General features: G+C 45.5%; 1 protein-coding gene across 1 annotated transcript in view; it reads left to right on the top strand.

The window, feature by feature from the left end:
* Positions 1-7,527: 7,527 nt before the first annotated feature.
* The window catches only part of LOC135389106 (prolow-density lipoprotein receptor-related protein 1-like), a 99,745-nt gene continuing 82,805 nt past the window's right edge, over positions 7,528-24,467 (top strand). The window contains exons 1-11 of the mRNA XM_064619085.1: positions 7,528-7,808; positions 9,947-10,063; positions 14,068-14,211; positions 14,403-14,531; positions 14,605-14,850; positions 16,196-16,350; positions 18,945-19,044; positions 19,137-19,299; positions 19,606-19,831; positions 20,875-21,049; positions 21,546-21,683. Of these exons, the coding sequence (XP_064475155.1) occupies positions 7,739-7,808; positions 9,947-10,063; positions 14,068-14,211; positions 14,403-14,531; positions 14,605-14,850; positions 16,196-16,350; positions 18,945-19,044; positions 19,137-19,299; positions 19,606-19,831; positions 20,875-21,049; positions 21,546-21,683 (1,663 nt within the window). The 5' untranslated portion in view covers positions 7,528-7,738. The remainder of the gene's footprint in view (positions 7,809-9,946; positions 10,064-14,067; positions 14,212-14,402; positions 14,532-14,604; positions 14,851-16,195; positions 16,351-18,944; positions 19,045-19,136; positions 19,300-19,605; positions 19,832-20,874; positions 21,050-21,545; positions 21,684-24,467) is intronic.

A 24,467-nucleotide genomic window follows, 5' to 3' on the forward strand; every position in this document is an offset into this window, starting at 1 on the left:
GTATCGTCACGTGTTGCGTTGAACAGAGCTAAGCCAGCCAGTCAGATATCTGTTAGGAGTGTAGTGTTAATTATTGCGATTGCGAATTTGTTCTCATTTAACTGCCGAAGAAATAGTTCCAGGAAGAATGACCATTGAGCACCTGAGTTGAACTATACTGGCCAATGGACTCCGCATCACCTGGACCAACCATAACCCTGAGCGCGGTGACCACCGGGCTTTAGGATCAAGGGTAACCAGTTGGTGAGAAAGTGGAAGAAGCGTTTATGATTGTATACTTGCCGTTTGTATCGTCACGGGTTGCGTTGAACAGAGCTAAGCCAGCCAGTCAGATATCTGTTAGGAGTGTAGTGTTAATTATTGCGATTGCGAATTTGTTCTCATTTAACTGCCGAAGAAATAGTTCCAGGAAGAATGACCATTGAGCACCTGAGTTGAACTATACTGGCCAATGGACTCCGCATCACCTGGACCAACCATAACCCTGAGCGCGGTGACCACCGGGCTTTAGGATCAAGGGTAACCAGTTGGTGAGAAAGTGGAAGAAGCGTTTATGATTGTATACTTGCCGTTTGTATCGTCACGGGTTGCGTTGAACAGAGCTAAGCCAGCCAGTCAGATATCTGTTAGGAGTGTAGTGTTAATTATTGCGATTGCGAATTTGTTCTCATTTAACTGCCGAAGAAATAGTTCCAGGAAGAATGACCATTGAGCACCTGAGTTGAACTATACTGGCCAATGGACTCCGCATCACCTGGACCAACCATAACCCTGAGCGCGGTGACCACCGGGCTTTAGGATCAAGGGTAACCAGTTGGTGAGAAAGTGGAAGAAGCGTTTATGATTGTATACTTGCCGTTTGCATCGTCACGGGTTGCGTTGAACAGAGCTAAGCCAGCCAGTCAGATACCTGTTAGGAGGGTAGTGTTAATTATTGCGATTGCGAATTTGTTCTCATTTAACTGCCGAAGAAATAGTTCCAGGAAGAATGACCATTGAGCACCTGAGTTGAACTATACTGGCCAATGGACTCCGCATCACCTGGACCAACCATAACCCTGAGCGCGGTGACCACCGGGCTTTAGGATCAAGGGTAACCAGTTGGTGAGAAAGTGGAAGAAGCGTTTATGATTGTATACTTGCCGTTTGCATCGTCACGTGTTGCGTTGAACAGAGCTAAGCCAGCCAGTCAGATACCTGTTAGGAGGGTATTGTTAATTATTGCGATTGCGAATTTGTTCTCATTTAACTGCCGAAGAAATAGTTCCAGGAAGAATGACCATTGAGCACCTGAGTTGAACTATACTGGCCAATGGACTCCGCATCACCTGGACCAACCATAACCCTGAGCGCGGTGACCACCGGGCTTTAGGATCAAGGGTAACCAGTTGGTGAGAAAGTGGAAGAAGCGTTTATGATTGTATACTTGCCGTTTGCATCGTCACGTGTTGCGTTGAACAGAGCTAAGCCAGCCAGTCAGATACCAGTTAGGAGGGTATTGTTAATTATTGCGATTGCGAATTTGTTCTCATTTAACTGCCGAAGAAATAGTTCCAGGAAGAATGACCATTGAGCACCTGAGTTGAACTATACTGGCCAATGGACTCCGCATCACCTGGACCAACCATAACCCTGAGCGCGGTGACCACCGGGCTTTAGGATCAAGGGTAACCAGTTGGTGAGAAAGTGGAAGAAGCGTTTATGATTGTATACTTGCCGTTTGCATCGTCACGTGTTGCGTTGAACAGAGCTAAGCCAGCCAGTCAGATACCTGTTAGGAGGGTATTGTTAATTATTGCGATTGCGAATTTGTTCTGATTTAACTGCCGAAGAAATAGTTCCAGGAAGAATGACCATTGAGCACCTGAGTTGAACTATACTGGCCAATGGACTCCGCATCACCTGGACCAACCATAACCCTGAGCGCGGTGACCACCGGGCTTTAGGATCAAGGGTAACCAGTTGGTGAGAAAGTGGAAGAAGCGTTTATGATTGTATACTTGCCGTTTGCATCGTCACGTGTTGCGTTGAACAGAGCTAAGCCAGCCAGTCAGATACCTGTTAGGAGGGTATTGTTAATTATTGCGATTGCGAATTTGTTCTGATTTAACTGCCGAAGAAATAGTTCCAGGAAGAATGACCATTGAGCACCTGAGTTGAACTATACTGGCCAATGGACTCCGCATCACCTGGACCAACCATAACCCTGAGCGCGGTGACCACCGGGCTTTAGGATCAAGGGTAACCAGTTGGTGAGAAAGTGGAAGAAGCGTTTATGATTGTATACTTGCCGTTTGCATCGTCACGTGTTGCGTTGAACAGAGCTAAGCCAGCCAGTCAGATACCTGTTAGGAGGGTATTGTTAATTATTGCGATTGCGAATTTGTTCTCATTTAACTGCCGAAGAAATAGTTCCAGGAAGAATGACCATTGAGCACCTGAGTTGAACTATACTGGCCAATGGACTCCGCATCACCTGGACCAACCATAACCCTGAGCGCGGTGACCACCGGGCTTTAGGATCAAGGGTAACCAGTTGGTGAGAAAGTGGAAGAAGCGTTTATGATTGTATACTTGCCGTTTGCATCGTCACGTGTTGCGTTGAACAGAGCTAAGCCAGCCAGTCAGATACCTGTTAGGAGGGTATTGTTAATTATTGCGATTGCGAATTTGTTCTCATTTAACTGCCGAAGAAATAGTTCCAGGAAGAATGACCATTGAGCACCTGAGTTGAACTATACTGGCCAATGGACTCCGCATCACCTGGACCAACCATAACCCTGAGCGCGGTGACCACCGGGCTTTAGGATCAAGGGTAACCAGTTGGTGAGAAAGTGGAAGAAGCGTTTATGATTGTATACTTGCCGTTTGCATCGTCACGTGTTGCGTTGAACAGAGCTAAGCCAGCCAGTCAGATACCTGTTAGGAGGGTATTGTTAATTATTGCGATTGCGAATTTGTTCTCATTTAACTGCCGAAGAAATAGTTCCAGGAAGAATGACCATTGAGCACCTGAGTTGAACTATACTGGCCAATGGACTCCGCATCACCTGGACCAACCATAACCCTGAGCGCGGTGACCACCGGGCTTTAGGATCAAGGGTAACCAGTTGGTGAGAAAGTGGAAGAAGCGTTTATGATTGTATACTTGCCGTTTGCATCGTCACGTGTTGCGTTGAACAGAGCTAAGCCAGCCAGTCAGATACCTGTTAGGAGGGTATTGTTAATTATTGCGATTGCGAATTTGTTCTCATTTAACTGCCGAAGAAATAGTTCCAGGAAGAATGACCATTGAGCACCTGAGTTGAACTATACTGGCCAATGGACTCCGCATCACCTGGACCAACCATAACCCTGAGCGCGGTGACCACCGGGCTTTAGGATCAAGGGTAACCAGTTGGTGAGAAAGTGGAAGAAGCGTTTATGATTGTATACTTGCCGTTTGCATCGTCACGTGTTGCGTTGAACAGAGCTAAGCCAGCCAGTCAGATATCTGTTAGGAGTGTAGTGTTAATTATTGCGATTGCGAATTTGTTCTCATTTAACTGCCGAAGAAATAGTTCCAGGAAGAATGACCATTGAGCACCTGAGTTGAACTATACTGGCCAATGGACTCCGCATCACCTGGACCAACCATAACCCTGAGCGCGGTGACCACCGGGCTTTAGGATCAAGGGTAACCAGTTGGTGAGAAAGTGGAAGAAGCGTTTATGATTGTATACTTGCCGTTTGCATCGTCACGTGTTGCGTTGAACAGAGCTAAGCCAGCCAGTCAGATACCTGTTAGGAGGGTATTGTTAATTATTGCGATTGCGAATTTGTTCTCATTTAACTGCCGAAGAAATAGTTCCAGGAAGAATGACCATTGAGCACCTGAGTTGAACTATACTGGCCAATGGACTCCGCATCACCTGGACCAACCATAACCCTGAGCGCGGTGACCACCGGGCTTTAGGATCAAGGGTAACCAGTTGGTGAGAAAGTGGAAGAAGCGTTTATGATTGTATACTTGCCGTTTGCATCGTCACGTGTTGCGTTGAACAGAGCTAAGCCAGCCAGTCAGATACCTGTTAGGAGGGTATTGTTAATTATTGCGATTGCGAATTTGTTCTCATTTAACTGCCGAAGAAATAGTTCCAGGAAGAATGACCATTGAGCACCTGAGTTGAACTATACTGGCCAATGGACTCCGCATCACCTGGACCAACCATAACCCTGAGCGCGGTGACCACCGGGCTTTAGGATCAAGGGTAACCAGTTGGTGAGAAAGTGGAAGAAGCGTTTATGATTGTATACTTGCCGTTTGCATCGTCACGTGTTGCGTTGAACAGAGCTAAGCCAGCCAGTCAGATACCTGTTAGGAGGGTATTGTTAATTATTGCGATTGCGAATTTGTTCTCATTTAACTGCCGAAGAAATAGTTCCAGGAAGAATGACCATTGAGCACCTGAGTTGAACTATACTGGCCAATGGACTCCGCATCACCTGGACCAACCATAACCCTGAGCGCGGTGACCACCGGGCTTTAGGATCAAGGGTAACCAGTTGGTGAGAAAGTGGAAGAAGCGTTTATGATTGTATACTTGCCGTTTGCATCGTCACGTGTTGCGTTGAACAGAGCTAAGCCAGCCAGTCAGATATCTGTTAGGAGTGTAGTGTTAATTATTGCGATTGCGAATTTGTTCTCATTTAACTGCCGAAGAAATAGTTCCAGGAAGAATGACCATTGAGCACCTGAGTTGAACTATACTGGCCAATGGACTCCGCATCACCTGGACCAACCATAACCCTGAGCGCGGTGACCACCGGGCTTTAGGATCAAGGGTAACCAGTTGGTGAGAAAGTGGAAGAAGCGTTTATGATTGTATACTTGCCGTTTGCATCGTCACGTGTTGCGTTGAACAGAGCTAAGCCAGCCAGTCAGATACCTGTTAGGAGGGTATTGTTAATTATTGCGATTGCGAATTTGTTCTCATTTAACTGCCGAAGAAATAGTTCCAGGAAGAATGACCATTGAGCACCTGAGTTGAACTATACTGGCCAATGGACTCCGCATCACCTGGACCAACCATAACCCTGAGCGCGGTGACCACCGGGCTTTAGGATCAAGGGTAACCAATTGGTGAGAAAGTGGAAGAAGCGTTTATGATTGTATACTTGCCGTTTGCATCGTCACGTGTTGCGTTGAACAGAGCTAAGCCAGCCAGTCAGATATCTGTTAGGAGTGTAGTGTTAATCATTGCGATTGCGAATTTGTCCGGGGATCTCAGCTGCAAAGAACCGTCCAATGGAGTGGACTCCGCACCGCAAGGACCATTCATAACTGGGTAATGGATCTTGTGTAGTGCTGAAAAAGCACAACCTATCGTTGCATGCTCATAGCTACCACACTACCGTTGCCAACAGGGGCGTTGAATGTGAGGGCCAGGGGGACAACCGCACCCGTGATCTCCGGTTGTTGGCGACAGGCGCCCTCCTTTAATGAACAGAGATCAGGCAGGCCGTCTGTTATTTTTACATGCAGATTATTACAGGATTTGCACGGTTTCTTGTGCGAGCTTTGCTCACTGCAGATAAAGTTTCTCAACAGACCTCTCCCTGTTTGTAAACAAATTGCGTCATAATGTTCGACAGCGCCACCAATTTGGTAGAATTGAACTACGCTCGAAGCTAGAGGCGAACAAGGTCGCGCCCGAAAGCCACGGCCTTGAGGGGTTTACGATGGTCCCTGAAAGGGACGCGACCTTCTCTCCTACTTTAATTGGAGGCAGCGAACAAGTGTCGATTCGTGGAACCCAGCCCTCCCCTTCCGATTAGTTTCGGTTTCAGTCTGTCTACCAACGTCATGATGACGTTTCTCGGATAGAGGTTTATTAGCGCAATCTGTTATTTGACGTTAACATAAAAATATCCACTGGTACCATCATGAGAAGGCCCGGATTTGTAGGCATTAACAGGGGGCGCTCTTGACCGCATACACCCCGCAGTATGCCAATCATCATCGCGGATGATATCGCTCTGTTTCCCGATAAGCTGAGAAAGGGGGTGCGCACTGTTTTATGTATCAACATTCCCTCCAATCGTAAGATCAAACAATACGGTTCTAAAGGTTGGTTGGCCTAGAATGATTTATCAAACGAAGAGCGCTACCTGGTAATGCCTAAAAATCCGGGCCATCTCATGATGGTACACTCTTAAAAATGAACTTCGCCACATAGCACGCTCCTAGCCAACCATCATCCCGAATGACATCGTTCTCTCCCCTGACTTGTTGAAAACGGGAGGCGTCCGCCTTTTTGTGACAATTAACATTTCTACATAAGTGTCACAAAAAGGCGTACGCCTCCCGTTTTCAACAAATCAGGGGAGAGAACGATGTCACCCGGGATGATGGTTGTCTAGGAGCGTGCTATGTGGTGAAGTTCATTTATAAGAGTGTACCAGTGGATATTTTTATGTTAACGCCAAATAACGGATTGCGCTAATAAACCTGTACCTCTACCACTCTGACCGGTGGCGAATCCAGGGGCGACCGCCCCAGAAACGTCAGTTTATAAAATTAATTTCCCTCACCGCACTCTCCCACTGCGCGCTTAGACAATTAATTAGACACAATTAGACGTTTAATTTCTAGAATTGAACTCCTAAATTTCCCGAGTCAACGTAACGTTTTCTTTGCGGAAATGGGTTCCTCGTGGTCATTTCACTCAGTATAACATAGATCTGTACGCAACGACAACTGCTGAAATAAATTCGCCGAAAATTCGCGGAAATGTGTCCTTGTCTCCGCCTCTTCTTCTTCTTTTTTTTTTTTTTTTTATGGGTTCTAGTTTGAGCGCCAAAGGGTGACGAAAAAATTTATTTCTTTCCCTGCCTGTCAAAACGTCGGGTGACCTCGTTTTGATAGCTCTGATACACGCACTCACCGCGCGTGTTTCTTCTGTGGGTTGAGATTCTCGTATAGCCTGTCAATGTAACCTCCTTTCGTCGCACTTCGGCGCTCAAACTAGAGCGGACAAAAAAGAGGGATGGACTCATTTCCCTGGATTTTCGGCGAATTTATTTCAGCAATTGTCTTTGCGTTACAGTGCGTGACAGGTGCTATATACTGGGTAAAATGACCACGAGGAGCCCATTTCCGTAAAGAAAACGTTAGGTTGACTTGGGAAATTTCGGAGTTAAATTCAAGAAATTAAATTTCAATCGATTGAAATAAAATAAAAATTGTACCAATATGTGGTTCCTGGCAGGGAGAAAAAGAAAAAGAACCCGAGGCCGCATGTCTCTCCGTTGCCTGCGTTATTTTCAGGATAGGCTCCTTTGAACTGATCAGTTTCAAAATTGCGTGAGAGAAAGTTTAAACCCGACATTATAGGAGCCCCAATAGCTATTGCTTCGAATCATCAAACAATCAATCAAGTTCGTACGCGGCCGAAATGGCGCGTTTACAGGGACTAAATCTTTCGGCGCTTGCTGCGTACGTAGACGTGAGATTGGGGTACGCATACGCAGGATCGCTAGGCCTATCGCGATTCCCTGTTCGTCACGCGTAGTGGTCGTCTTCCGAAGGCAAAAGAAAGAGAAGTGTCGCTGGCAAAGAGAACGTTGTTGTTTTGTCACGTGATGTGTTGTATCGCACGCTTTTGTCGGCGACGAAGTCCTTCCATCTGCAGTGTGATGTTGAGACGTGGAACTGTGTGAGAGTTTGTGGGTACAAAACATCGTCGCTGCTGTGAGGATGGCGGCAGCGCTGTTTTGGTTCGTCTTCGTGTTCACTGCAGTCTGCGCATCCTTTGCAGACAACGAAGGTTTGTTTCATTGTATACTCTCTCGTAGGAGGTCCATATTCCAACCTGTGTTGGGCAAAAATATTTTTTTCGAGACAGTGAAGTCTGGAGAATATCTGTGCTCGGGGTTGTCAAAACGGCCGGCCTCGGAGAAGCTGCGTTTATCTTAGGCGTTTGTTTACTTTGTATCCGTCGTTAAAACAGTGATGTAAGCCCCGCTTGTGCAAGGTAATACGTTGCTACAGAATGGACGAGAAACCGCGCGGGGTTGTTCCACCTGCGGATGCTGTTAATTGTCTGCCGTTACAGGATGCCGCACTGCTTACTCTCTGTCAGATTATCCTTTCTTTGCTTGGGGGTGCTGGGGAAAGAGAGCAAAATGTGTCAAAATAATGTATTCTTCAAATATTCGCTGCAAATTTGACTGCGGTGCTTACTATGTAATCTGAAGTCGATGTAATCGACAGAAGTTGACAGATGCTTAGCTGAACTAGACCTACCCCAACTTACCAGGGGTCCCATTCTCGTCAAAGTAATTAATCGACCTCGATTACTTTGTGTCTTGCCTGTCATTTGTCGATACGTGAAGAAGGCGTGAAGAGCAGAAATGAATGTCACGCGTCCTCAGCCAATAGTCGAGCTCTTGATCCTGCAATCTTCGTGATAAAGTACACCCTTTAAAATGAACTTCACCGCATAGCACGCTCCCAGCCAACCATCATCTCGAATGATAACGTTATCTGCCCTGATTTGTTGACAAAGGGACGCGTATGCGTTTCTTGTGGCGCTTATGCTGTTCATAATTGTCATAAAGAAGGTGTACGCCTCCCATTTTCAACAAATCAGGGCAGATAACGTTATCATTCGAGATGATGGTTGGCTAGGAGCGTGCTATGCAGTGAAGTTCATTTTAAAGAGTGTACTTTATCGCAAAGATTGCAGGATCAAGAGCTCGACTATTGGCTGAGGACGCGTGACATTCATTTCTGCTCTTCACGCCTTCTTCACGTATCGACAAATGACAGGCGAGACACAAAGTAATCGAGGTCGATTAATTACTTCTCAATTACATCTCTTACTACTCAAGAGCTCGACTATTGGTTGAGGACGTGTGACATCCATCGCTGTTCTAAACGCCTTTTTCACATAACAACATATGACAGGCGAGACACAAAGTAATGGAGGTCGATTACTTTGACGAGAATAGGGCCCCTGCTTGAATGCTGAGGAATCACGAGGAATTAAGCCACTCCTAATTCAATGGGCTGTGCTCCCTCATTTTTATTGTCACCACGACCACCTCTACACACTTCACTGTACAAGGCACCACAAACGGAAAATCGTCAGCATATCCTCAGAGCAAGTTGTCTGCCGAACATCATTAAACAATGACTAGACACCTGGGAAAAGCAATGCAGCAATTCGGGCTTGTTGGTACATGATTGTCATTTTACGAGCGCAACTTAACGAAGACGAGATGAGACGACACAGCACCTGGGAAACCCGGGAAATGTTGAGTAGTCCCGTCCAAGCCCCCTCCGAGAAGCCTACCTGGCTGATATTCTTTGATGATTCTTTGATATTCTAGCTGGGGCTTTGATATTCTAGCTTTTCATCCTGTTATAATCTTTTTCTGTCTGCTGTTTTTTTTTGCTTGTTTTTTTCAGTGTATGTTTGTTGTTTGATGTAGAGTGCCAGTGTGTTGCATATGTGCTCACCCCCTCATGTAATGGCCTAAAGGCCCTTTGATGGATCAATAAATAATAATAATATTCAAGACGAACGTTTCGAGGGATATCTGAAGAATTGCATGCTTCATGCGAGTGAACGTGCAAATCCCTTAAACATTTGTCTCGTAACACTAAATTCTAGACACCCTGTGCCCAATCTGTGTGCATGAGAAGGGGACAAGTACTCTGCAGCTTAAACTGTTTGCACTGGGATGGGAGGGGGAGAGGGGGTTGTGCCCCAGTCCACTCCAGCAGCCATTTACGCGACTAGTTAATGTTACTTTTCTGTTTACAGTATAGTGTTCCTGTTTCTAGTACATGGACAGAGTAGTCTAAACAGGAAAATGAGAATGGCAATTAAAATACATTTCCTTCGTTAGCCGAGACAGCAGAGATACATGTTCTTTGTTTTTCTTTTTCATTTTACAGTTAAGTGCCAAGATGATCAGTTTGCCTGTGCCGACGGACGCAGATGCATTCCGCTTAAATGGAAGTGCGACTATTCTCCAGACTGTGCCGATGGATCCGACGAGCCGGACGACTGTGGTGAGAACCCATTTTTTTTTATGAAGTCCGCTACAAAAACCCACATTTTTCGGGACATGGGCTTCAGCTGAGAAGGTTGGAGGAATAGAGACTAGATTTGGGCCCGCTGCTACTGCTTGGTTCTGCTAGTATGTGTGTGTCTCCTTCCCTGTACCGTAATTTCACGCGTATAAGTTGCACTGCAGATAAGCTGCAGGACCCGTTTTTCGGAACATTTTGAAAATTTTCGGGCAGATAAGCCGCGGGCAGTACGACGCGACTCATTTGTGGGACAAAGGAGACCATAGAGAAGGCTATGAACCCTGCGGTCCATACTCCGGGGTCGGCATGGTGTACAACAAAAGAGGTCAGTTCTAGTGTTCTACCAGATCGGACTGCCCTTGTTGTGTGTTTTTCATGGATCGACTGGTCAGTGGCCTTCCAGAAGACATGAATCACTGTCAGCATTTTCGTTAAAGCTGGTTGTGGGAAGGCACCAGGATGGTCAGTCTACTTCAATGTTGACATGCCCCTGTTGCACATTGTGTGTGCATTGGAAGGGCGGTGCTGTTCCAGAGACACTGTTGGCCTTTTTGTTAAAACCAGCGTATGGGGGAAAATACCAGGGAAAAATAGTCATCTGATAAGCCACACCGGTGGATAAGCCGCAGAGCGCCCACGAGAAAAAAAATTGTGCATAAGCCGCGGCAAATACGCGTGAAATTACGGTATATCTCCTCTCTCGTCGTACTATAACGCTTTTCGTATTATGGCTGGAGAGGTGCAACAAGATTTTTTATGAAGCGCACGCGTAGCAGAACTTTGCAAAAGTGAGACAGGGACAGAAAATGAACTGTGCACCACTTGATTGCCACATGCCCATTAACTGCCTGTAGAGAAAGCAAAACATAACGGTAGTCCGATAACAGCCGTATGTATGAGTGGCACCCGATTTCGTGCCAAATTACAGCTTAAAAATAGCACCCGCTTTTTCCTCCCGAACCTCTTAAGGGCATTTAGTCCCAAAAAAGGCAGACCCTGCCTATTAGTGCTACTAACATTGCAACTTAGAATAAAACAAGTTAGCATTCGGTTCGGAGATAACATCGCTGGACAGACGTTCCATTGTGTTTCGTCCAGGGAAAAAAGGTGTGACTGACAGGAGTAGAAGGGTGCTGATTAGGTGGTGCATAACTGTGAAGAGAACAGTACCAGAGACAAAGGAAAACAACACAACAGACACACAGAATGTGTGTGTCGTGTTTCTCCTTATCTCGGGTATCGTCCTCTTGGCAAAAAAAGTATGTATAACCACATTAGCAATGAGCACAATGCCCTTACGATTTGCTACCTACTTATTGCATAATGGACCTTCAACTTTATTTCTACCCTCCCCCCCCCCAAACTTCACAAACTCCAAATACAAGTTCCCCCCCTCCCCCTGGCCATTCTCCTTGGTTCACATGTAACTCATTGAGGCATCTCTCCCCCACCCACCCCCTCCCCCGGTCATAAAATGTTGTGTCTGCCAGTCAAAGTTTGCAAAGGCTGCTCTTGGAACATCCAACTCGGGGGAGCATATGAACTCTATGTCTCAAACTCACAACAGAAGAGTCGCATTTCTTGGCAGCAACTTCCAAGCAGAGAGACAGGAAATATGTGACTTAAGTGTTTCCTTTTGGATTGTATTTCAACCCCATTGAGACTCCAGATGGTGAAAGGAGGCCACATTTGGATGTTTAGGGCTAGCTAAAACATTCCTGACCTTCTTGCTTGGAAAAATAGTTATGCCAAGGTTGTACCAACAAATAACGACGATTTTTTTTAAAAATTCAAAACCACCGCTGTATTGCTTTCCAAATGCTGTGCATAGGAACATTTTGCATGTAGCTAGGTTTGCCTAGTCAGAATAGCAATATGTAGAAAGAGATAAATCATCTTAAAAATAAAGTTGCTGTTGTTGTTGTAGAAAGAGGTCAGATTTCCTTGAGTTTGAGGAACACAATATGAAGACATGAGGAACACAATATGAACACAATATGACAATTGTGCCTTCGGGTGTTATTGGGTGTTTTTGTTTCTTCTCTTGCCTATTAAACCGCTGCGCAACTGTACGCGGATATATTTATTACGCATGACAATACCACCTCTGTCACTTTCTGTGTTACACAACACAGAAAGATGAAGTGTGCTGTGTGGGTCTATCTTTTTCATCCCATTGTAGGTGCAACCAGATGTCACCAAAGACAAATGAGAACTGAAACCTAGCCGACATGCTTGGAAAATAACTCATTGCTGACATCAAAGAGGAGAACTAGGGGAATACTCATTCAGTAGTTTCCTTTCCAAATCGGTTTTTCTTCTTTATTTTCTTTTTTGTGGGCGGCACTAATCAGCACTAATCCCCGAAGGTATAGAAGGTGTTGATACACATGGGTGTATTTCTGGGAATGTAAGTGGCCCATTCTTACATGTGACTATTTTTCCCGGGTATTTTCCCCATACTCCGGTTTTAACGAAAGGGCTCACACTATTGATGTCTTCTGGAAGACCACTGACAGGTCGATCCAGAGCAAAGCATGCAACAAGGGCACAATCTGATCTTAATAGAACACTAGAAGTGATCTCCTTTGTTGTACACCGTGCCGACCCTAGAATGTGGACCACGAGGTTTATGTCCTTCTCTATTGTCTCCTCTGTTGGAAGACCTGCAGTAAGGGTCTAATAAGTGATACCCATTTCAATTGATTGATTTTATATCTGCACCACTGGTTCACTGCACCAATCAGTTGCATTCTATTGCCTGCAGCTTATCTGCGATTGTGGCTTATCTTCCGCAATCTTTAAACAAAAATCTCCCTAAAAATGGGTCTTGCGGCTTATACGCGTGAAATTACGGTGCATTTTTCAATCACAATGCAAAATCACTCAGCTTGTATCATCCTTCTCACTTCACTGATAAATCCACGTTTTGGAGTACACAGATTTATCATCTTGCGCACTCAATCCTCAAATTTTATGCTACAGAAAACTACTCAAGTTGTTTAACTAATGAGAGCCTTCTCATGAATTTTACAGTTGCCTAATTACATTTCTTTGCCATTTTGCAGTTGCTAATCCTAGAGCATCATCAGTATATATTAGCTCTACAAATTATAGTGCCAATGATTTTGTTACTCAGAATGGATAGAAGCAAATAATAATAATAACTTTATTTGGCCCAACATTGGACCCAGAGTACTTGGAAAAAAGCTGCACTGAGTAGCTTGACGAGTCCCAGACCCTACGCCTCACACAGCGGAGCATACAAATACATGTAGAAAATACATACAAATGGCATTAAAACGCAAAGAACAGAAACGGAAGCAGCAGGCATAAATACATTTCAAAACCATGCGTGAATAATTAACACTGCAGGTGTATATTTACGAATAATAAGGCGACAATGACAGTAATACGAAATATGACAATAGTGACAGCAATAACGAAAATGACAGGAGTAGGAATACAGTAATATGGGATTAGTGGTTACGCAGCAAGGAAAAGGAATTTGATATTGTGGACGTACGCCTGTGTGCATAAAATTCATTTCCTTATATTCGTTTAATAGTGTGCATAGGGTATATGATGTTAACTGTGCACCGTAGTGAGTACGCGGTTTTCTAACCTGCCAGGGTAAAGGGGCTAGAAATTTATATGCATTAGTGTCATTCCTCACAAGTGCAACTAAATTGCAGAGATGGGGATTGTTCTGAAGGTAGGAGCCTCTGCATGTCATAATCAAACAATACGCATACATATCGGGTATTTTAATGAGGGATAAGTCAAGAAAAATTTGTTTTGTGCTCGAATAATTTTCGTCATTTCCAGTTTGCATAAATGAGTTCCGCTTTCCAGCTAAGAGGCTATTGCGTACCATTGAGCAGTTACTCACGTGAACGCTCCTATGTGCTGCTTTTTCTCATAAGGTACAAATAATAAAATAAAATAAATATGTACTGAGATGTATTTTATTTTGATTACAGCACCAAGCACATGCGTTCCTGGCCAATTCAAGTGTGCGTTGACTAAAAGGTGCATCCCCAATGGGTTTGTGTGTGATCGTGAAGTGGACTGTGGTTTCACGGATGACATGGTGCCCGATTCCTCGGACGAGGATGCACGCAGGTGTAAGTGTACCGTTTATTATTGGTGTAGTTTGGCCTACTTGGGCAACATAATCTCTTCAGAAGGCCCTTTCTCTAGCTGTTAGTATCTGTAGCATTGCTGTTGCAGCATGTGCATTCCTTATAGCTTATTTAAGCACGTTTCATGAAACTTACGTCCCATGCATCAAGGTTGCTGATAAGATTTCTTTTAGGTCGTCTTGGTAACACATGTCCCAAGAACTATTTTCGCTGCAACGACGGCATCACGTGTCGTCCCATCGCGACGCTCTGTGATGGCCACAATGATTGTCCTGATTTCTCGGACGAAGGTTCCTTCTGTGGTGAGCATGACAGCGGTGTGCACTCAACGTTGTTTAAACGTCGCAGTTTCTCACTGTTAAATGCAACTTGCAGTTAACTCAACTCAATGTGAGAACTTCAAGTGTGAGCACCATTGCCGTCCAGGGCCACAAGGCCCCCTGTGCTTCTGTGAGGGTGCCAAAGAACCTGGTGGGAGGGATGGATCCCAGTGCATAGAAGCTAATCAGTGCAATATTGAAGGCACTTGCGACCAGATATGTCACGGCAACGGAAGTTCCTACACGTGTAGTTGTGTGAGAGGATATCGTCTACAAGGCAGTCACTGCTATGGCATCAATGGTGAGTGACATTCTTCCACCTTCTTGATGGCTCACCTTAAGGGCCAGTGCCAAAATTGCACCGTTAACGCTGCTCACGGTATAATGTTTTCACGCAAAAGTAGCACTTACCCCAAGCGCTTCGCAGACATGTCTGGTGACATCTCGAGCAAGAAGGCTGTATAAGATTGTTTTTCGTGTGTTTTAAAAGTACCCTCTACCACTGTTTTTGTCGGTGCCGGTTGTGATGTGGCATGGTACAGGTCTGAACATAACCTTACAAAACACTGTCATGGTGTCGTCTTTCTGCGATGTGACACCCTGGCGGAAGATACACGCGGACGTCTGCGCTCATTCAGACGTGTAGACGAGTACACCTTTAGCGACCCAGTGTGGTGGTCCTGGTGCTACGGTCGCTCTCCCCTTTGTTGCAGAGTCGTTAGCGGGAGCACGAGACGGGCAGCTGCCCTGGTTGCCTCCCCCAGAGGGGAGGGGATCAAATGGCAGGGGGTTCTGGGAGCTGATAAGTTTAGGCAGTCAACCGAGAGCTGAAAGAATTTTCACTGTGCAATTTAGAATGTCTGTTCACCTTTTTTCCTGTTCAGTTGCATTTGTGCAACATAATAAATTACCCTTCATATCAACATAGCTGAAGATGAAGAGTACATATGTAAATTCAATGCCGATAATTTTTTCAGACTGTTGGTGCAGTGTTTAGAGACACCTCTAGAGATGGGAGTGCTTCATGGTCATCCTGCTGCAGGCAGAAGTTAGCCCCGGGACGGCTTTGCCTCATCGTGTTCTTTTTTACTCGTTAAGAGCACGCACTCTGTTTTTGTTTCTATGGCATGTCTGTATGTTAACACGACTACAGATAGCGTGAAGATCCAGGTCCTCCCATGTCTGCATGTTGTGACTGGGGAACTCTCGAGTTATGTTGAAACACCTTTTTTTGGAAATGCACGCGCTATAGCGAAACTGATGCGGTGAGTTTCTACAAGCACACTTATCCGCCACTATGAATAAGTATATTTGCCCACATTTGCCTGCCACCAGGGTGACGCACTGCCAGTTCCTGTGTTCTGTAAACTTTTGTCCTGAGCTGTGCTTTCCAAAACATTATGTGAAAGAAAAATACTGATTTCAACAGTACCAGGTGTATCATTGTGCTGCATGATTCATAGGAGAAATAGCATTTTGTGTGTTTTGCACATATTTAACGTGGAAGAAATACCGCTTTTTGTTGAACTTATGGGTCAGATGTTGCAAAATGTAGCGAACCATCTGCTTTGCTAATGAAAAGGGAAAATTGAATTCTGTTTTGTGAATGTGCACAAGGTCACCCTGAACATACTGTAATCGTGCAGTGCCAGAAGGTGAAGAAGCGACACTGCTGTTTGCAAACTCCATCAACATCCAGCGCATTCACCTCAACGGCACAGCAGTGGCTGGGATCAGCACCGTTCCTGTTAAAGAAAGCTTAGCTATGGACTTCAACCACAAAAACCAAACAGTTTGTTGGGTTAGTTTCATTTCTCACTTTCACCATTTGGAACACATTTTCCCAGTGCATATTGATACTGTGTCCTTGAAGGCATGCAAAATTGTTACGAAATATCATAATCATATCATAATCATAAGTTAGTCAGTTGTATAGCCATTTTAGTATGTTACCTAGTGGTGCGTATAATATATCTTGTAAATATACGGGTTCTTCTAAAGGGTTCACATCCCAAGTGGAAATTGCCAACTGTCAACCGTCGACCAGTGGTCGGATTTTGGTCGGCAAGCGACGTAGTTGGCCGCTACCCCTTGTACCAACGTTGGTCTGATGTCACTCACAGTGGTGGTTGGAGGACTATCCTTGCGTTTGCTGACCAAGAGCGAGGGAGGCTCCACCTCCTGGATGCGGGCCAATAGGAAGACTCGGAGGGCAGGCACTTCCCAAGCCTCTGCTGGCGTGGCGCAGCGTTACCATTGTTGCGCGTGTCGCAAGGCTTCTGCCACAGCGCACCAATCTAACCAAATGCTTCGCCGTCTGTTAACCAGTAGCTGCCGTCGTTTTGCCTGCTGCAGGGCTTCTGCCACAGCGCACCAATCTAACAAAATGCTTCGCCGTCCGTTAACCAGTAGCTGCCGTCGTTTTGCCTGCTGCAGGGCTTCTGCCACAGCGCACCAATCTAACAAAATGCTTCGCCGTCCGTTAACCAGTAGCTGCCGTCGTTTTGCCTGCTGCAGGGCTTCTGCCACAGCGCACCAATCTAACCAAATGCTTCGCCATCCGTTAACCAGTAGCTGCCGTCGTTTTGCCTGCTGCAGGGCTTCTGCCACAGCGCACCAATCTAACCAAATGCTTCACCGTCCGTTAACCAGTAGCTGCCGTCATTTTGCCTGCTGCAGGGCTTCTGCCACAGCGCACCAATCTAACCAAATGCTTCGCCGTCCGTTAACCAGTAGCTGCCGTCGTTTTGTCTGCTGCAGGGCTTCTGCCACAGCACACCAATCTAACCTACGGCTTCGCCGTCCGTTAACCAGTGTACGCGTGACTCCCGCTTGGCCTCGTTCCTATGTTCAAGGGCGGCGAAGCCGTTGGTTAGATTGGTGCGCTGTGGCAGAAGCTTTGCGACACGCGAAACAACCAGAGCCGTGTATTGGTATCTCAATCCACGGCTCCAGAAATAATGGTGATGCAGCGCCATCTCTTAGGCGAGAGCAGAGGCCTGGGAAGTGCCTGGCCTCCGCGTCCTCCTATTGGCTCTTGGTCAGCAAACGCAAGGATAGTCGGTTGGAGAACGACGTTGGGCCGAGAACGTTGTGCGACTAGTTGCGGGCATGCTATTGAGAGATTAGCATAATAAAGACGGGCCAATGTCGGCCCTGCACTGCAAACAAACTCGAAAACAGTGCAGCTGAAGAAAAGACGCTTTGACGGTTGGCAAAAGGTCGGATGACAGTTGGCCAACGGCTCTTTCGGCCAGCCAACATTGGTGCAATGTTGCATAGTGATAGGCAGAGCAAGGTTTGGCAAGCTGTTGGCCAGGGGCAGATCTGTACCAAGAAACGAGCTCGTTGGCTAAGCACTTGCCAGGCACGGCGAGGTTGGTCAGCCAAGCTCTTGCCAAGCTTGGTCCGATCTCAGTATGTTGCCTCGGGGAGAAGGAAACTTGGAATGGTGTAGCACTGCATAAGTTCGACTTTCGATTGGCACAAATCAAAAGCAGTAAGAAACAGCCGTTATCTTCATGGTGAGCTACTACGATGAGCAATTCCCCACTTCAGTGAAGTTTGTATATGCGTAGAGTTAAACTTCACCCTTCATTTTCGCTCACACACAAACAGTACTCTGGAATTTTTGGAAGCTTGAGAGAAACAACAACAACAACTTTATTTTCGGCCTTGGAGAGTGGGGAGTTTCATCGCAACAGGCGATACTCTACCCCAGTGCTTGGTGGAATGGCTTGAGAGACAACCTATGTATAGTATCTGTTCTTCCTCAGGAAAGAAATTCACTTTATTTTCTTTGTGGGCTGTTTGATTCTAGTGGTCTCAGGCACATTGTGAGCTTTTATGATTCTCCTCTATGCCGCGAGACAACTGAGTATGAATACGAGTGATGCCACAGGAGTGCTTTGGCCTTAACTTGGCACAGTACAGGCTGGCCAATGCTCGGCAGGTCATTGGCCAGGGTACAGATCTGTATCAAGAAACAAGGTTGTTGGCCGATAATGCACCAACCAAGGCACGGTAGCTAGCTATTGCCAAGCTCGGCCCAACTTTTGTTTGTTGCTTGGGCATAGTTGGCCCATCGTTGCTGTTAATCGGTGGGCCGCCATCTAGCCAACAAAAGGCCGGCTATTGCCCACACTTGGTTCTACAAGCCCAGGCTTGACCCAACCCTTTTTTTGCAAGGATGTCCCAATGACTTTTAGGTCGGAAGCACACGTCATCCCAGCATTTTGCCGACATTGTTTTTCCCTTTGGGATAACATGCAATGTGTGAATTATGTGATGTGCCCAACATACATGTTCACATTTCACATTTGGGCATGCCCATGACAACATTTTTTGTGTGTCCTAAACGAAACCAAATAAAGCCATAAAATTTGATGCTTTCAGATCAATCATGAAGGCAATGAAACTGTAATGCAGTGTGCAAAAGTCCCCAACCTTGAAGAAAAGTGGACATTGCGTATAAGCGACTCCTTTTCCCTAGCCAGTGAGTTCCTTTGGTTGTCTTGTCTTGTTCCTTTGTGTGTCAGTGAGATGTCTGAGCAGTGTAGGAGTAACACCTCACGCCCTTTTCTACAGCTGTGAACCAGATGGCACTGGACTGGCTGTCTGGCAACTGGTACTTTCTGGACGATGTACGGGAGACGATTTTCCTCTGCAACGCTACCTTGAGAGGCTGTATCACAGTTATTGATGTCGGACTCAGCAAGCCAAGGGGTATTGCACTGGATCCACTCAAAGGGTTAGTAAATCTGGTCTGGTACAGTTGATCACTTTGAACACTGAAATTTCATTTGTGAGTACTATGGAAGTACAGTTATCAAAGTTTTCAGTTATCAGTTTCAAATTTCTGAGCTTTGGTGGTAATTTAGAATCGTCAAGTAAATAAAGTGATGATTTGAACACGTCACAGACTGATAAAAGTGGGCAAAGGATCAAACCGTGAGACAAAATAGTAAAATATCACTTTAGTGTTTTGCCCGGTTGTTCTTTTTCTCACTTTTAGTGGTTTTAACACGAGCCAACAATCCCTGTCTTTGGTTTTCAGACTGATGTTCGTGACCGAGTGGGGTAGCACAGCCCCACTTCTGGAACGTGCTCAAATGGACGGTGGTGGTCGCACCAAACTGGTGGAGCACAAGATTGTCTACCCATTTGGTGTGGCCGTAGATTTACCTAAGGAGCAGGTCTACTGGGTAGACACCTACCTGGATGTCGTGGAACGCATCAACTACGATGGGACTGGGCGAACAACGGTCTTCCGAGGAGCTCCGGTTGGATTTCTTTTCCTCGTGCATTTCGTTCTTGACATTGCATTCGTGCATTCTCTTATTACCTTAGAGGACTACATGGGCCTAGATTTATCATGCCCGAAGCCACAAAGTCCTACTCGACCCAGGCACAACCCGGCCGTCCGCCGCAAAAACCCTTCCCTTCTTGAGTCCGACTCAACAGATTTTGCCGAGCTGACCCAGACAGAAGAGACCCTTAACAGAAAGATACTCTTAATAGCATAATGTAAAGCCTGACTCAGGCCAGAGAAAGATTGTCATACCATACCTGAGCCTGGCTCGCATTCTGCGTTGGGCTTAGGTCTTTGAGTCAGCCCAGGCCTGTGCTGTTTTCAGAGTCGGAATGCCTGCATGCCTGCCTGCATGAATGTTTTGTGCGTGGATACTCTCGGGTTTATCATGCACCATTACCATAGGGATTTGTGTGGTTGGAAATCGGTTGCTTAGAGGAGAATCACTGAGTTCATCCAATTGATGGCTGCTTGCCCTTTTATATTTGCCCCTGCAACATAGATAAACATTTCCAATATTTGCTTTGTTTTGCTAGGTTTCCTCTGTGGGTAAGAGTGTTACCCGGTGTAATGATGCTGGAAAGTCAATACACAACGTTCAGGAAACGTAGAGCCACAATGTTCCTCCAACGTTGCTCTGCAATGTTGCATGAACATTGGTGAATGTCAAGTAACGTTGGTCCACTTCTGACAATGCTGCAGGAACGTTCGGACCGCAACGTTGCTCAAACATTGACCTTCCATGTTGCTTGAACATTGCTGAATGTCAAGTAACGTTGGTCCACTTTTGATAATGTTGCAGGGACGTTGCAGAATGTTGATAAACGTTTCCCAACATTGGACAACATCCGCAATATTGCTGCAACGTCGAGGCAACAATATGTGCTACTAGGGAAGCAGTGCTTAGAATGTCAGAGTCAATTCAAAGCAAGCAGAGAGAGTTAAAAAGTGGAATGGCTTCTACACTACCAGGCTCCATACCTCGATATTTCAATCGTGTTCCTTTTACCATAGATGCGGAACCTCTACGGCATCACCGTATTTGAGCAATATCTTTACGTGACCAGCTGGCACGGCAACTCTGTGATCTCTGTGCACAAGTACAACCAGTCAGATGTACGTACTGTGAAAGCGAACCTGACGCGCCCTTTCTCCATCCACGTATACCATCGCCAACGAAAACCTTATGGTAAGCTTCCCGTTGAATCAGAATGTCTGACGAATTTATATATTTTAAGAATAAAATTCCACTTGAGATCATAGTTTTATTGTAGTATATGTCGAGCCTGAAGTTTTCGGGAAATATTTTTTTCTAAATTCGGGGGGGTAAAAATCGGGTACATAAACGTGTGCACTAAATTCATGCGAATTCGGGTGAAAATACTTCCAATACGCTAAATTCTAGGAGAAATCGGGCTCAGTTACTCAAACTAAGTGTAGTGGTTTGGTACAAACGGTGATAGAACAGCATTTGCTGCCAAATAAGTAAGTTTGTGCATTCCTACAGAGATCCCAGTGAGGGCAATTTGGCGGGTAAAAATCGGGTTTCACCTAAAGACTGAACCTTCAATTCGGGGTGCAAATTCGGGGAAGAATCGGGTAAAAACCTAAAACTTCATGCTCTAAGTATATGGCATAATGGTCTTCACTTTAACACTGTTTCACCACTAACTTGGTTGTTGCAGAGAATCATCCCTGCAATCTAGACAGGACGAACTGCGACCATTTATGCATACCTCTGTATAGAAATGGCATTTCCATGGGTGGCTGTGTTTGTCAGCCTGGATTCCGTTTTGCTGCTGGGCTTCAGCGCACTTGTGTTGGTAAGACTTTTTTTTTTACGTGGTGCAGGGTAAGCCGGACATTCACCTATTGAATGCCAGATCCTCTTGTGGTGTGTCTCCCATGTTTTTCGCATGTTTAAAAATGACATTTTGTGTTAGCCAATCCTTATTTATATGTTCTTTATTTGACTGCATGTTAATGCGAACCTGTGTATAATGTGAAGTGACATTTTTACTACCCTATGGAAGAAAAGTAACTATAAACCCGTGAATGCAGTAAACCCCCGTTAACTTGAAGATGTAAAAACACGGGGACAATTTGAGATAAGCGGGGTTTTCAGATATGCAAAATTACAAAATTTGCAATGTAACTATCATAAATTGTGTAAAAGCTACACATTTCAGTAAACTTACTTTTGCAACGGAACTGCAGTTACACAAAAAAGGGTGTTTTAGTAAATCGGAAGGCATTCTCAGCATTTTCGAGTCACTTTTGGTTTTGCCAACGCACACGTCAAAAGCACCACAGCGTCCACATGAAAGAGTAACACACTTTCCTTTCACACTCTCTCAGTACTTGTATGGTCATGTGACGCACCGCTGTAGACAAATCACTGCGGAGGTGGGAAGGGCAGATTGGAAATGCTGAGGGCGAGAGGCCTGTGATAGTGAGCACGGTGCCTAGGTACCGCGTATAATGCGAGCACGCATATAATACGACCCCATTTTTAAGGGCTCATTTTCTGGGTAAAAAAAATCTCGCATTATATGTGGTCAAATACGGTATATGTATTTGAAAATACTACAGTCCACAATAGGGTGCACCAAATACTACAGTGCAATCGCGTTAATTCGAAATCTCTTAATTGGAACTTCCGGATAAAATTCGAACTGACATCCTGGCAAAGCCATGTGTATTTCAATAGGAGAAAACGACCAGTAATCCGAAGATATGGACATGTGCAGCAGTTTCAAATAAACTACAGTAAAACCTCCAAAGTCGGACACCTCCCTACCTCGGACAACTCCCCATGTGTGACAAGATTTCATTGCACCGGCAGGCTCCCATTGAAATTACATGAGGACGAAATTTTCTATGTCGGACACCTCCCTATCCCGGAAGTAGGACAGGGTTTTCCCTGCGAAGTCGGACAAAACCCTGGCCATGTTACCTCAATCTCGGTCCATCTTTGCACCAAAAAGACCCAAAATGAGCCACTGCCCTTGACTTTCACCCTTTTTTTCACCCTATGCTGGTCTCAGCATTTTGTAGTTTTAGTGTTCCGAGTCCAGAAACGGGTGCTTTCAGTCTAAATTGTAAATATTCTTTTTGTGAGCACTTGTCTTCGGTTTGTCTAGAGCCTTTGAACGCGCACTGCACCAAGGCAATGAAAAGTGGACTGACGCCTCAGAGACAAGTCCTTGAGCTTAATTCCATGTGGGTTTAAATTATCGAGCAAGCAGCACGCTGCTCGAAAAGTTCCAAAGGTAATGCCATTGAGTGCAATCTGCACAGAATTGAATCTACCAAAATCAGTAATAATTATCAGTGAAGAGCAGGTAGAGAGGTACCAGGTACCACTGATGACCATGAATTGAAGAAGAGGGCATTTCTGGCAACACAGCTATGATCTTTTCCATTTTTTGTTTCCCCCGTATTCTGAAACTCGGACACCTCCCTAAGTAGGACACACTTCGGCTGCACCGCGGGTGTCCAAGATAGGGAGGTTTCACTGTATTGCCCGTTTATTGCCAGGCCACGTGCTGACTTACTTATTACTTATCACTCCATTCCCCATAAAAGTGCTGCTTGTGCCAGAGGATACAGGAGCAAGTAATGGTGTGCACAAATGCGACCGGCACAAAATGGTGCCGCTTACTTGGCGTTAGCAAAGCGACCAAGCCTCTCTGTTTTAGGGGGATCGAGACCCCTTCCTGTTGATTACACCACCAATAAAAAGGCAGCAATTCGGTATTTACTAGAACTGGGTAGGCGTTACGTATTTACGTTCGTGGTGTTCGCAATAGACCTCTACCCGAGAAATGTCGTCATGACGTTGGTAGACAGACTGAAACTGAAAGAAATCGGAAGGGGAGGGCTGGGGTTCCACGAATGGGCACTTGTTCGCTGCCTCCTATTGAAAGAAAAGTAGGATGGAAGGTCGCGTCCCTTTCAGGGACCGTCGTAATCCTTTCAGGACCGTGGATTTCGGGCGCGACCTTGTTCGCCTCTAGCTTCAAGTGTTGTTCAACTCTACCAAAGTGGTGGCGCTGTCGAACACTATGACGTCATTTGTTTACAAGCAGGGAGAGGTCTTTTGGGTTCGGCTTAACATCACAAACAATGTTTATAGAAGGTTCATTCTTTTTGGCTGCACTGCCTGAACCTCCTAAACTAAGAGAGAACTGATGTTCTGAGGCTGGAACACATAGAAAGGACAAATACATACAAAGCCTCAGGCTGTGTGTGTGAGGTGTGTGTGAGAGGAGCTGTGTTAGCTTAGCTCAATCGGTAGAGCCCTGGACCGGTAATCCAGAAGATGTGGGTTCGAGTTCCACATCTCGCTAACCCTTTCAGTGACTTCCATCTTTCAACCTCCTAAACTATTTCAAAGAGTGCAACCCTCTGGAATTCTTTTTGTCATAGACCTCGCATCTACTTAAGAGCTGGCGCAGCACGAGTGCAGCGCTTTTCTTTCAAAAAGAATCGTGGCTGAAGGAACGAAAGATCCCCTAAGATGTTTTGATGCTTGCCTGTAAATAAATATTCTAGAGAGAGCATCGCGTGACTGCAAATGTTCAGCAAGGCCTTGAGAGCCATGA

Source organism: Ornithodoros turicata, chromosome 3 (assembly GCF_037126465.1).
Source record: "Ornithodoros turicata isolate Travis chromosome 3, ASM3712646v1, whole genome shotgun sequence".
Classification (NCBI taxonomy): domain Eukaryota; kingdom Metazoa; phylum Arthropoda; class Arachnida; order Ixodida; family Argasidae; genus Ornithodoros; species Ornithodoros turicata.